Source organism: Protopterus annectens, chromosome 12.part0 (genome assembly GCF_019279795.1).
Source record: "Protopterus annectens isolate FY-2018-M chromosome 12.part0, PAN1.0, whole genome shotgun sequence".
Classification (NCBI taxonomy): domain Eukaryota; kingdom Metazoa; phylum Chordata; order Ceratodontiformes; family Protopteridae; genus Protopterus; species Protopterus annectens.
In genome coordinates this window covers 100,642,468-100,657,861 of record NC_056746.1, presented here as the reverse complement: position 1 = coordinate 100,657,861, position 15,394 = coordinate 100,642,468, and the positions used below count along the sequence as shown (strand labels likewise).

Sequence of the window (15,394 nt, the reverse complement as noted above, 5' to 3'; positions counted from 1 at the left end):
TCCGTGCAACTTAAGGTATCGCAGTTATGAAGTCTCAGAATTATATACATTTCTGCCATATCAGTTTCTGTACCTTTCAAAAGCAGTGCTGTGTTAACGAGATATTATTGGGTTATTTATTATAAGCATCAGTTATGCATTCATTTTTTGACAAGGACACAGTTTATGTACATCCACAGACATTATTACAAAAGTTTTACTTTTTTATATAAATACAGGTAATATTATAATCTAGTTACTTTGTTTCACTTTAATCAATATGTAGGTAGAGTAAAAATTCACGATTGCATAACTGTTAGACACAATAAAGTTATTTTTTAATTCATCTATGCAAGAAACTATTGCTATAACCTAGTTTAATAACATTTTTTATCGTTTTTCGAATTGTAAAAGGAATGTAGTTCATATTATCATTAATCTTTTGTCTGCCATCTTATCAGATTCAGAACTGCATTATAACATCTACTGTTCATCTGAAGTTGGCAGAATTACTGTTTCATGAACACTGGCCACAAATGACATTCAGCATGAAAAAAAAAAAAAAAAATGGTTTCAGTTTCATCTGCTGGAATAATTAACATAGCTACTCTTACGGACTGTTGTATCGAATTAAGTAGGCAAAGAGTAGGAAAGGAATCAGTTTGTTTCGAACACAACATATTACATTTGAAATTTATAAGGGAAGACACACATGGTTAAATATTATATAAAAGTTATCTGTTGATAATAAAGATTATTTATTTGTTGCCCGAGAAAGTCCACTGGGCCCAGCGACCCATTTTCTGTGGAAGCCCGGGGAGAAAAGCTCCATACAATCAGAAATTTTTACATAACATTTAAGATGTATAAGGGGGTGCATTTTTAATGTCTAAACGGTTGCTCTGCTGCTCAGACAGCAAGTGAAATGGTGGCAGTTTAATAGTTTTGATGCTGTCCACATTCATTTTACAGGAAATCTCTACCCAGACCTCAAAAACTTCCATTTTTTTCATTGTATCTTTGTATTCAGAGTTATTTCAATGCACCACAATCACTCAAGTGTTTCTTATTCTACTTTAATACTTTTCACAGAACTGCTGAAACACAGCCAGACATATTATCACGATCTTGTTTTGCTGCCTTGAGGTGTTTTGAGCAGAATTTTTTTTAACAGTCACGCAAGACAAAAGGCATTTTTGCTTAACTCCTGTTTATACCAAATGGGAGTACTGCGAGCCACAGATATCTTAAACAGGTTCTTGAACTCGGCTACCTTTCATGTTTTCCCTGAATTATCAAGATTTCTCAGAGCTTCTCTGAGTTAATCACGAGTAAATCCTTAATAAATTAAAGGAGTTGAAATGCATGTGTTTACAAAGGTTGACAAACCCTCATACACCTCCAGGTATTCAGTGACACCTTTGGAAGGTAACAGACAGGAGAACCTGTAACAGACGTGCACCCCACTACTTCTATTCATCAGCAACCGCAGTGCAGAGATGTGTGCTTTTTGCCCAAATGGTGAAGAAATATGCTACATTCCCTTAAAAGCATTTCACTTATGTTATCTCTATCATTAGAATTTTGCACAGAGCAAAACATCTGTTTTTTTCTAGACACAAAATACCTTCTGCATTACATCTTTCTACATCTGTTACTGTCGTATTACTACTCCATTGAGTTTTCACATCGTAGTGTATTAACTCTTTATAGCCTCATCACTGCAGTCCTCGAGTGTGAGGAAAAGTTGCTCTACATAAGAAAAACAAAAAAAAAAAAAAAACTGCTGTCTGTAAAGGTGTTGCTATTAAGGAGAAGAAAAACACCAAAAGGTGGATTAGCATCCAAAAGACATGGTCAGCTTTGTGCAACAGCAATGTTTCTCTTCCTCTCTGTAACAAAGGCAGTGGAGAAAGTTCATAACTCTCTGCATAAAAACAGGGGAGGAAAATTTCATAACATTGTATACATTTTTAATAGCATCTGACATCAGCAGGCTACCTACCTGACAGGAAATACTAGCGGTAGGTAACAGTATGTCATGAGATACGGAGACAAATTCCTCTGCCAAAGCAAGTGATATGATAAATGTAAAAAGTGTGTGGGGGGCTTTCCCTTCCTTTGACTACAGGACAAGGAAATTAAAGTTTTATAAAATGAAAGCAGACTTCTTGTAACAAAAAACATACTATAGAGAGAAGAGAAACCTCAGGATTTAGTAAAACTGCAAGTGAAGGTGGGCTTTCTTTAAATAACCGTTGTTCAGTCATACCATTAAATTACTCACGGAGAACTACTATTAAATTAATCAGGGTTTAGTTTTAATTGAGATATTTAAAGGATTGTATTTTTATTACATCATGCTATGGATAATTAGCACAGCACAAACAGCAATCAGAGGCTGAATGTTCTAGCTGTCAAAGTGCCTTATTACCCAAACTGAATGTTCAAATTCTGATTTAATCATAATATGGTGTAAGCTTCACCTTTAACTAAAATAAAACTCTGCAGTTCCCAAAAATCAACAGATACAGTGGCTGCTTCTTTTGTAACTTTGATACATTCAGTGCCCGTTCAAAGGTCAGGACACACACACACACACACACACACACACACACACACACACACACACACACACACACACACACAAACAAACTTAACCTTTGAAATGTCACTACACAGAATCAGGAACTTAATGACATCCATTTTGCAAATAAGAAAGTTCAATTTTTAAACTTTAAAACACAGTCACTTAACACTACACTTGAAATGCCACTACATTACACTTGAAATGCCACCACATTTACCACTTATGACTTCCAAATACACTCCAGAAGTACTTCCTTTTATGTGGCACATCATGTCAAGATACAACTTTGCATTTTCTATTTAAATGGATGTTTATTTCAATACCTGAGACACACTGTTATAGCAGTACATACCTACATTATGAGTTACATTAGGAGATGGACACACTGTAATAGCAGTACATACCTACACTAGGAGTTACATTAGGAAATGGATACACTGTAATAGCAGTACATACCTACACTAGGAGTTACATTAGGAGAAGGACACACTGTAATAGCAGTACATACCTACACTAGGAGTTACATTAGGAGAAGGACACACTGCAATAGCAGTACATTCCTACACTAGGAGTTGCATTAGGAGATGGACACACTGTAACAGCAGTACATACCTACAGTAGGAGTTACATTAGGAGATGGACACACTGTAATGGCAGTACATACCTACACTAGGAGTTACATTAGGAAATGGACACACTGCAATAGCAGTACATACCTGCACTAGGAGTTACATTAGGAAATGGATACACTGTAATAGCAGTACATACCTACACTAGGAGTTACATTAGGAAATGGACACACTGTAGTAGCAGTACATACCTGCACTAGGAGTTACATTAGGAGATGGACACACTGTAATAGCAGTACATACCTACACTATGAGTTACATTAGGAAATGGACACACTGTAACAGCAGTAAATACCTACACTAGGAGTTACATTAGGAGATGGACACACTGTAACAGCAATACATACCTACAGTAGGAGTTACATTAGGAGATGGACACACTGTAATAGCAGTACATACCTACACTAGGAGTTACATTAGGAAATGGATACACTGTAATAGCAGTACATACCTACACTAGGAGTTACATTAGGAGAAGGACACACTGTAATAGCAGTACATACCTACACTAGGAGTTACATTAGGAAATGGACACACTGTAATAGCAGTACATACCTACACTAGGAGTTACATTAGGAGATGGACACACTGTAAAAGCAGTACATACCTACACTAGGAGTTACATTAGAAGATGGACACATTGTAATAGCAGTACATACCTACACTAGGAGTTACATTAGGAGATGGACACACTGTAACAGCAGTACATACCTACACTAGGAGTTACATTAGGAGATGGACACACTGTAATAGCAGTACATACCTACACTAGGAGTTACATTAGGAGATGGACACACTGTAACACCAGTACACACCTACACTAGGAGTTACATTAGGAAATGGTCACTGTAACCAAAGTCTGGAAGAATAACCCACACCCCAAGAATGGGTTACTGCTCTATTAAACAATCTATTTACATAAACAAGTTTCTTACATTTTTAAGGTAAGTGTGTTATAGGTAGGTTATTGCTGATGTATCCATTTCAGCTAACATATTTTATCACATTGCGTATTTGCACATTTGTAGATGGAGTTATGCACATATGCAACAAGTAACTGGGGCCAGGACAGCTGGACAGTCAGGTGGCGGGGTCACCCCCCCCCCACAACAATATAAAGCAATTTCCCTATGACAACATATTATTTGAATACACCTCCAAATCTCTGCTTATAAAAGGTCAGATACTATAAAGTCACAGATACAACAAAGTCATTCTTCATTATGTAGTTAAAGGAATTCTTAAAATGCATGGAAATCGTATCATCTAACTTACTGAAGCATGGCTACCCCAACTAGGCTAAGAATATTATTTGGATGAAGGATTGCAAAAAAATGACAACTGACCTATAAGTTCACCATTAGGAACTCTGAGTGCCTCCTTAAAATACAGCTCAACTCTTTTGGCATAACAAATTAAATAACAGGCAAAAATATCACATATTCCATCCTTTCAACTTGTCCCTGCTTTCAGTACATCGTTTACCTTTCACACCTCTGCAGCCTTCCATATCTCTGTCATGACATTACCAAAATGAAAGGAAACAATGTTTGAAATGTTCAAAAAGCCTTGAATAAATGCTCAAATAAAGGCAAATCAGGCCTAAAAAATTCCAGATTCCAGCCATCAAACCCATCATTTCTGCAACTACAAAGAATAAAACAGGCACTACAAAGTGGCTCTTCTCTAGACAACTCCAACGGAAAGTAAACAGGATTAAGGCTGTGAAAGGCATGATCCAAGGTACAGTGGGAAGAAGCCCTGTCAATGACCCTGGAGACCTGGGTTTAATTATCGGATCAGATCTTGGAGGACAGGTAATAGGGATTCTACTATGTCCTGTGGTGAAGAACTGGAAACAGAAACTTAACATACTGAGATTGTCCACTGCCAAATTCCACAATGATGTCACTGCATGCCCCGATTCAGGGTTGGAAACATAAATAAGAAGAAAAAGGTCTTTCACTACTGTCAGAATGGCAGTGTAAAAGACCACCGTGACCTTCTTTTAAACAGTTACCTATCACACAGTTGGGGGGCAAGTCGATCAACTACCAGCCATGTCTGCAGCAGAAGAAGAGCAGACAGCAGTGGAAGGAACTGCTAAAAATTAAATAAGAAATGAATACTAAGCAATTAAAAGACTTGCATCTTACAAATACCTAGCAATTTTGTTCAGCTCTAATCTGTTACTTGCTAACCATAATGTCTTATTAAAAATAAATACACAAACTAGATTTAATGTCACTTTTGTAGTCTTACAACCTAAAAATCAATCAACAATACACCAGTACATCCAGCATGATTTTTCTCAAGGGTTATGTTACATTTTACTGTCCTTGGATACTGTATTTTACATTTTACTGTCCTTCTTGGGTAATGCATGCACTACAGAGTTTTTGGGCCTCATCAGCCCCCTCATGAGGCCATTAATCCATATTTCCCATTCATTCCCTGGAGGTCACAGGTGAAAGAAGCAAGGACCAGTAAACCTGGTTATCATCCTGCATGTAAACAGGAGAATTCCAGTACTTCAAAAGCCACCCTCATATTGGCCAGCAAGTGAAATACTTGAGTCATTAATTTCCTCACAGCCGACCTATAACTGAATATTTGGGGCTATTCTATGCTTTGCCAAGAATGGTCTCATAGATTTTAGCTGCCCGAGTGCAAGCAGTTGAAGTTGCTGTTTGTATCAGTTGTGTGCTCTGTTCCAGGGAGTTTCTACCTTTTCCACTATCTGTCTGTATGCAGAGCTCCAACGTGTGGTCACACTTCTTCACACTTGTGACGTTTGGCTAGAGTGACTGCATTCTGTGAAGAACTAACACTCCCAGCTCTCCATAAGTATAAACTGCACTTCTCAGTTTTCGGTAGTGGGTTCTCCTACGGTGGGACTAAACCAACAAGCCCACCCTGGATAGAACACCACACACACTGCATGCTCACCTCCACCCACCTGGCACGTCTAGTACCTTGTCCAGTTACTGAACTTGGGTCATCTAGGTCATTGGCTGAATCATGCAACCAGCTAAGCACCAGCACTATTAACTGAAGTGTTATCCCAAAAATTAGTCCAGCTCTTGCTGACCTGCTCCCAATGGCCACTTGTCCCAGGTTTCTCAGCTCATCTCAGATACTTCTGCCAATCTTAATTCACTGTATATTCCAGCTTACAAGTTAAAAACTACAGTCAAAACATTACAAGGAATACTAATCCATATTCCAACACACTAGTGCATACCTTCAGTCCTTCCACAATACGTTAAACATCTTTAAATTGCCCCCCTTGCCCAACCCTCTCTTTATCTTACCTAATTATTCATGTGAAAAAGTAACAAGACTGCCAAGATGCCAACTATTTCAGGTGTTGCCCAGCAGTTGTGGTACAAGCAAACAGACTTGCATCTTGTTACTGAAAAGCTGGTTATGCAAAAGTGAAAATGTTAACGGGTGGCTCAGTCTGCTTCTTGACATTCCAAACAGGACAGTGAAATACCAGTCATAAACTGGTTGCAGAAAATTATCTGCGTTTGCTTTATGAAGCAGCCTCTAGCATAAAAGGAAAAGGCAAACAGCTCAATTGCAAATACGCTTTGGAAAGTAACATGCAACTTTATAAGTATACTTCTCTTGCCACTGTATAAAAACAGTCAGTGTAGTTACTATAACAATATTATCAACACTCCAATCACTTGTTAAAAAGAGCACTTGGAAGCTGTCTTTTTACTATAACAGACCCTCTGGAGTCCACTGACTATACGCAGGGTTGCAACATTTTTAAATGGGTTGAAGAGGATAATTCTTAACTGAAATGTGATATTTTGTAGGATAAGACACATACTCTCATGGAAAAGACAGAACTTGTTTTCAACACACTACCAAAATACTCAAAATACTGTGGAAATGTCTTCACTTTACAGAAAAAAACAGGAGTTGGCAACATGAGATACACATGGCAAAGAGGAGCAATCCTAGCACAATTTTATTAGGCAAACCGATAGGGATAGGCAGGGTGTTACTTTTTAATCAGCTAGCATGTGAGGCCACTGATCAAGTACAAAAGCATGACACTGGTCATCCATGGTGACCATCACGGTCTGGTTACTAAGGTCATATCATCCTTCAACTCCTGGGTTTGCAGGAAAATGGGAGGAGTGTCCACTAAAAGCTTGTTTTGTTTACTTGTAAAAGATGTCATTTTATTTATTCAAAGACGAACATCTAAATACAGTTTAAAGGGGCTTTGCTGTATTACTTTTGGGAAAATATGGAGCCAGTAAGATGATGGTGTAATTACTACCTAATGTAGCTGCTAGCTGTGTAAACATCCAGACATAAAGCTGCCAGTCCTGGAAGTACCCCTGAAATGCATGAGAACTTATAGTATAAAAGGACACTACCTACTGTAATATGTAACAGAATAAAAGCACATTAAAGAAGTTAGATGGTATAAATGTGCGTTTTACAATGACATCGAAATCAGCTTAATTAATGTCTGTGCATTCAAGTATCACTTCATCTCAGTTCTTTTTTTTTTTTTTTGCCTGACACCCTAACCTCTTGCAAGAAATCATCTTCTTTCGGCTGTTCCCATTAGGGGTCGCCACAGCGGATCATCTGTTTCCATTTCTTCCTGTCCTCTGCATCATGCTCTTTCACACCAACCGCCTGCATGTCCTTTCTCACCACATCCATAAACCTCATCTTAGGCCTTCCTCTTTTCCTCTTACCTGGCAGCTCCATCCTTAGGTTCATAGGTTCATAGGTTCATACTAGGCTATCTGCCCAAGGGCATTTATAAGCCTAGCCCATAGTTATGTGGCTTTCGCCACCCCTTTAGTTTGAATAAAAACTATGCCTATCATTTTTCTGTGCCTCTGTCAAGCAGTGACACTGAAGTAATCCCTGGGGTATATCTGCGATCTCCCATCCATTGGTCAAGATTCCTCTTGAACAAGGCCAGCGAGGTGCTCTGCCTCACATGTACCGGGATTTTGTTCCACAGCATAGGGAGTCTCTGGGTGATGAATCTGTCCCTCCAGCACGTTCTATTTATAACCGTGTCAAGGTTTAAGTCTCCCGCCCTTGTGGTTCTGAGGGATCTAGATTTTTGAGGTGAAGCATATTCATCAAATCTGGGTTTGACATGGCCTTATATGTCAGGCACAGGTCACCTCTGAGCAAGCGGTATGAGACTGAATAAAGCTGGAGTTCTTTCAGTCGGGCAGCATAAGACATATTTTGAGACCCTTTATCCTTTTGGTGAGGAACTTTTGGGGCCTTTCAAGCTGCATCAGGTGTCTGGTCAGATACATTCGAGCGGGCATTGTACTCAATCATAGGTCTAATGAGTGATGAGTACAGGGGACGATGACCTCCCTTGATCTAGATGTGAATCCCTTCATGATCAGGTGGGCGATATAGAAGGTTTTCCTAACTACTTTAGCAACATGAGTGTCAAGCGAAGACTACTGTCAACTTGGGTCCCCAGATCCCTGATGACTTTTCTGTGCTCAGTGGATTGCCACCTATATGGTAGCTAGGCGTAACCTTGTTTTTCCCGACGGGTATGACTATGCATTTTTGGCGTTTAACTTCAGGCCATGGCTCTGGCACCAGTTATCCGTTTCTGTGAGGCCCTTCTGGAGGATATCTGTGTCAGATGTGTTTTCGACTATGGCCCAGTTTGCAGTCATCTGCAAACTTTGTCAGCCATAACCCTCCTGTGTTTGCTTGTACCTCAGAAAAGTAGATGCCGAACAAGAGTGGACCCAGGACTGAGCCCTGTGGGACACCACTTGTGACAGGCTTTGAGTCTGACATGGCTCCAGCAACTCTGACCCTGTGGGTTCTGTCGCTTAGCCAGTTTGCAACCCATCTTGTGATGTATGGGTTTACATTCAAGCTGATGAGTTTTTGATGATACCTGAGTGGGGTATTGTGTCAAGGCCTTTGCCAGGTCGAGGTAGGCTGTATGGACTGCCTTTCCCTCATCAATGGCCTTGGTGACTGTCTCGAAAAAGTCAACCAAGTTTAAGAGGCAGGATCTGCCTTTGACAAAGCCAAACTGGGTTGGATCCAAAGTCTGCAAGTTCCCTATGTCTTTATTTATGAGTTCCATTATGATCCTCTCCATGGCATTGCAGATAAGGCTTGTCAAGCTAATGGGGCGGTAATTTCCAGGGTCTGTGGAGGCACCGCCCTTATGAAGTGGGACCACAGTCGCCGTGCGCCACTCCTTGGGTACGTATCCTGAGGTGAGGCTAAGATTAAACAGCTGTCCTAACTGTGGGTTTAATTCCTCGTTGAGTTCATGAAGCACACAGCCGGGGACACCATCCGGTCCCATGGATGCTGTGTTTTTTGCCTTAGTGTGGGCAGTTCTCACCTGGGCGTTGGAGATGTTTGGGGGGCTACAATCCTCTGGAATAGATATCTCTCCTTTTGGGGGGGGGAGAAGTTTGCACTGAACCTGTCAGCCAGTATGTTAGCAATGTGTGTAGGTTCAGTAATTTTCACATCATTTTGAACTAATTCTGAGCATATCTGGGAGTTTCCTCCTAGGTTTCTAACATAGCTAAAGAAGGCCTTATGATTGTCTTTAGAGTCCTTGGCGATTTTTCTCTCAAAATTTGCCTTGGATGATTTTATGAGAGCTCTTAGTTTTTACTTATAATGATCAAAGGTGTCTTACCTTTCAAGGATTTTGCTCTATCTTGTAGTAGCTTCCTCCTTTTGTTGTAGAGCTTGTTTATGGCTGGGGTCCACCAGACTGGACGCTTGCCTTTGGTACAGAGAGTCTTAGTTTTGTTTGGGATTGCCTGATCCATGCAGTCCTGTAGGTGCTGGTAGAAGGCATTTGTAAGTGATTCAGCGGTTTGAGTAATGTTTACCACTGGCTCAGGGGCCTTAAAGGAGACCACACTAGTTTTTAGAAGTGTGAAATCGGCTTTTGAGAAGTTTTTCACTGTGGTCTTTTTGTTTCAGGTGGGGCGGGATGAGGACCTCCAGCGAGATTAGTTTATGATCTGATCTCACCAGTGAGGGGTATACTTCGGTGATGAACATTTTGATCCCATGTTCGTGATGATGAGATCAAGTATGTTTTCACCTCTTGTGGGGATGGTGACTAGTTGTTCCATGGCATTTGAGTTTATGAACTCCAGGAATCTTTGGGTTAGAGTGCTCGGGCTTGAGTAGTGTTCCCAGTCTATATTAGGGTAGTTGAAGTCACCTAGTATGATGGTGTTTGGAGATACATTTATCCCCTCCAATGTTTTCAGGAAGGCCATGTGAGGTTCCTGAGTTTGAGAGGGTGGCCTGTAACATGCTACAAATTGCAGAGCAGTCTTGCCTATGGTTAATTGCACCTGGATGGTCTCAGATGCATCGTGCGTTGCCACCAACCTTGAGGTGTGGGTGTCCTTTATGAATATGGACATCCCCCCTCCTTTCTTGGTGTTGTCCGGATTTTGGGGCCGGAACGTATGATATGAGGTGAAACCTGTTAGTGCTGGGGTGCTCTCAGGAGCCTTGAACCAGGTTTCTGTCACAGCACAGACATCGATGTTCTCCATATTGAGAAGGGCCTCGAGTGCGTGCATCTTGAGATTGAGACTTCTGGCATTGAGTAGCATTACCCTTAGTTTTTTCCTTTTGGTGTTCTAGGGTGGTAGGTTTAGAATTTGAGCCTTGCCTAAAAAGGCACTATGGGGTGGCAAGAGCCTTTGCCAATATCCGGAAGCCCAGGGTGACAGGTGCAAGCCGTCCCTTGAAGCAGCGTGGCTTGTCCAGCATGTCATCCCAGGCAGACAGACATTGGATCCCCTTTGAATGACACCAGAATTTAAGCCAATTATTAAAGCTGATCATCTTATCACTGTATTGTGGCATCATTCTAGGTGAAGGTAGGATACTGCTCAAGGTCAGGGTCATACCTGCCTGGGCTACATAATCAGAGAGCTCCTCGGCGTCCCTTTTCATGTAGTCCAAGGAGGTGCGTCTCAGGTCGTTGACACCAGCGTGGACAATGACTGAGTCGTACTTGTACCTGCTGTTGAGAGACCTGAGTGCTTGCGTTATGTGGCGGATTCTAGCGCCCGACAGGCAGCTTACTGTGACCTTCTCCTTACTCAGTCTGGTGGCGGGCGTCAGTGTGTCTGACTATGGAATCACCAATGACAAGTGTGTCTGGCATTTTGTTTGGCCTTAAGGGCTGTGACTGTTTGACACTCTGACTGTGTGGTCTATGTGTTGCATGTGTTGGGTCGTGAGGTGGTAGTTGTTTGGGTGTCTGCTTTGGTGGCCTCTGCTGTTTTGGTAAATTTTTGACCAGAGCCTCCGAGTATGTCTTTGTGTGAGTATGTGTATGATTTGAAGTTGTGATGGTACCATGTGTGACTGGGTATGTATTGTGTGTGGTTGCCTTCTCCTCCTGTCTGGTCTTGCCAGTCCTATGTTGAGAGAGCTCAGCCTCCAGTTTGGCCGTATAGTTGCATCTCTCGCATGTATTTGTGTTTTGTGGGAGAAGGAGAGGATTGTCTGTGTACATGAGGCAATTGTAACATTGCCTCAATATTCCCAGGTTCACCAGTTGAGCTGGAGAGGACACTAGCAACTGATCCCTCGACATACTAGAAGTAGTAGATAAAGAACTTTCAAAGGACTCCGGGAAGTGGGTTTTGGGCTGGTGGGGTACTATCTATAATAAGAGTGCTTTATCAAGGTGCAAGTACTGTAGGAGTAAGTGCTAGGCTTTACAGATAGAGAATAGTCTACTTGGGAATCAAGTAGAGATGAACTTTTCAGTTATAGGATATGGTGGTTAGATCAGCAGTACAGTTTAGCGTGGTTTATAGCAGGGGGCTGAAGGGAGCTAGGAATTGGCCCAAAACGACCAATGGACTACTAGTTTCTGGCTGAAACTTCACCAAATCGGACAAAAAGGCCGCTCAGTGCTTCCCACTCCCACTGGTAAGCAAAGAAACTTCCCTCCTTCCTAATAAGGCAATGGATCAGTAACAGGAACTAAAAACAAAGCCCAGGGATCAGCAACTCTGAAACTGGACTACTCTAGTTCAGTAAAGTGGGAAAACAAGAGATTTTTTGTTTTATTACAGAGATAAGGAAAAAACAGACAGTAAATGCTATAAATGCTGTAAATCGGCTAGCGCACTTTAGTGTGTAGCCTACAGAAACAATTTGCAACAATTAGTAACTTAAAGTGCAATAAACAGTGTAAAATGCCGAAATCACTTAAAGTAGCAGTAAAACAGGCGAAATGCAGTCGCTAGCTTAATAACAGTGGGAAAGCCACAAAAAATACTTATATCTGGTAGAAAGTCACTCTTTTAGCTCTCTGCTGCTTGGATCACTCTGCAGGCCACCACGAGGATCTGTGCAGGGTTGGTACAAGCTGGAAAACACGTGTTTAGCGTGTTTTATAGCAGGGGGCTGAAAGGAGCTAGGAATTGGCCCAAAACGACCAATAGACTACAAGTTTCTGGCTGAAACTTCACCAATTCGGACAAAAAGGCTGCTCAGTGCTTCCCACTCCCACTGGTAAGCAAAGAAACTTCCCTCCTTCCTAATAAGGCAATGGATCAGTAACAGGAACTAAAAACAAAGCCCAGGGATCAGCAACTCTGAAACTGGACTACTCTAGTTCAGTAAGGTGGGAAAACAAGAGATTTTTTTTTTTTTTTTACAGAGACAAGGAAAAAAAACAGACAGTAAATGCTATAAATGCTTTTAAGTGGCTAGCACACTTGAGTGTGTTAGCCTACAGGTAAAATTAAGCAACAAATAACTTTTTAAGAGTGCAAAACAGTTAATCAACACAAAAACAGTTTAAATAGAATGCAGAGCTGTATAAACAGGCTAAGATGCAGTCGCTAAGCAGTAAATATTCAAAAAGCCAGAAAAAAATACTTAAATCGGTTATAGCAAATACAGTTATAACAAATGCTCTGAAATATACTGTATATTTCCAATATGTTAGCATCCTTTTCCCAATATACCCAGCATCCCTCCTCAGCACATGTCCAAACCAACGCAATCTCACCTCTCTTGCTTTGTCTCCAAACTGTCCAACCTGAGCTGACCCTCTAATATACTGATTCCTAATCCTGTCCATCCTAGTCACACCCAGTGCAAATCTTAACATCTTTAACTCTGCCACATCCAGCTCTGACTCCTGCCTTTTCGACAATGCTACCGTCTCCAACCCATATAACATAGCTGGTCTCATTACCCTCTTGTAGACCTTCCCTTTCACTCTTATTGGTACCAGTCTGTCACAAATCACTCCTGACACTATTCTCCACCCATTCCACCCTGCCTGTACTCTCTTCTTCACCTCTCTTCCACACTCACCATTACTCTGAACTGTTGATCCCAAGTACTTAAACTCATCCACCTTTACCAACTCTACTCCCTGCATCCTCACCACTCCTCTACCCTGCGTCTCATTTACACACATATATTCTGTTTTAGCCCTGCTGACCTTCATTCCTCTCCTCTCTAAAGCACATGTCCACCTCTCCAGGGTCTCCTCAACCTGGTCCCTACTCTCACTACATATCACAATGTCATCTGCAAACATCATAGTCCACGGGCCTCCTGTCTAATCTCATCTGTCAACCTGTCCATCACCACTGCAAAAAAGAAAGGGCTCAGAGCTGATCCTAGATGTAATCCCACCTCCACCTTTAACGTACCTGTCACTCCCACCGCAGTCCTCACCAATGTCACACTACCCTTGTACATTTTCAGGCAGTTGGCTCAAACAAGTATGCCTACCCCTTTGATAAGGTATCCAATAAGTACAAGTTGCTTTGCAACAACAATAGTTCCATTTCTGCTCCTAAACCATCAGAACATTTGAAGCTTCGTGTTACGAGATTATTATTTTTGGCATGACATAGGCAGCTAACAAAGCTCTGCTCTGCAAAAAGCACGCGAGAGGTAACCCTATGTAAATGTCCCTGGTAACAGAACTTTAATTACTAAAACAACAACATTGTGGCAATTTGTGACTCACGTGTCAGTCGCGTTGACTGATTGTTACTATTTGTTTCATTTACCTTTCTATTCTAATAAACAGCAAGATTTACACCACTCTCTGTTTGTCACTACAGATAAATAGAATTTGGTTAAGGTTAATGACCCCCACACACACGTATATAATACACAACCTTTTAGTGACAGACATCTGTCCAAAGTCTAAAATAACTGTGGTACAAAAGCCCCACAATAGGGAGAGATTTTAAAAGTTGCTTTTATAGACCTAGAAATTTGCTAGAATAACAGGATTTGAGTTAACATGCATTTTCTGGTGGGTATAAAGTCTGAATCTCGACTGTACCTCATAATTTAATGACTTAAAATTGTCAGTAATTTGCTAGAAGACCACACATTTTATGAGCAACAGACCAACGATATGAGAAAAATTCTATGAAAACCTGGACAGTTGAGAAGTAAGCCCAAGCACTTAGCCATACTCACTTCTGAAGCAAACTTTCCTATTAGTATAACAATAAATATATAAGAGCGTAAATGTCGGCATACCGAAACACGTTACGAGAGCTACTAGAATTCTTCGCCCCCCAACTCTAACTAGGAGAATTGATCATCTGTGTCCTTAAGAATGAATTGCCTGACCTCTGTCCCCCCGAGGTCCCCGCCACACCGCAACACCTTCTCATCTCTCACACCAAAGCCTTACTTCCCGTGCAAACTCTACGAGAAGTGCAAAACCCAAGTAATAGTGAACATACCTGACAAAGCAAGCAGAGAACAACTTCTCCAAGCCGCTGCCATTGTAAACAGGAAGCAACAATGACTGCTAAAGGGTCATCGGGAGAGAGACGGTAGGAAGAGCAGAGAAAATGTACTAAGAGGTGCAGAGCAGCGTCGATCGCCCTCCTGCGTTACAACAGAAGCCTCCTCCACTTGCTATGGACTGGTCTAGCTTGTTTTTACAAGAATCTGGGAACCCGAAATTGCAATGTGAGGGTCATTCACGGGAATCCTGCCTAGCATTCTTTTATGGCAAAAGTGCTGCAATTCAGAAGTCACATTAAATGACGGAATAAAGTGGCATTAATTCACAACCTGTTCTCCAGAGTGACCCATACCTCTCAAGTGTCCTTGATTGGATTCAGATTTTAGCTTTGTCCCTCTTAATCCTTCC

The 15,394-nt window shown here is 41.2% G+C and overlaps 1 protein-coding gene across 2 annotated transcripts in view; it reads right to left on the bottom strand.

The window, feature by feature from the left end:
- ECI1 (enoyl-CoA delta isomerase 1) overlaps positions 1 to 15,117 on the bottom strand; it is a 174,834-nt gene extending 159,717 nt beyond the window's left edge. Inside the window, exon 1 of one of the 2 annotated variants that reach the window (XM_044089123.1) lies at positions 14,979 to 15,117. In XM_044089123.1, coding sequence (XP_043945058.1) covers positions 14,979 to 15,021 — 43 coding nt within the window. In that variant the 5' untranslated portion in view covers positions 15,022 to 15,117. Of the gene's footprint in view, positions 1 to 14,706; positions 14,770 to 14,978 lie in introns of those variants that run through there. The other variant, XM_044089122.1, reaches the window with a different exon arrangement.
- Positions 15,118 to 15,394: the final 277 nt, after the last annotated feature.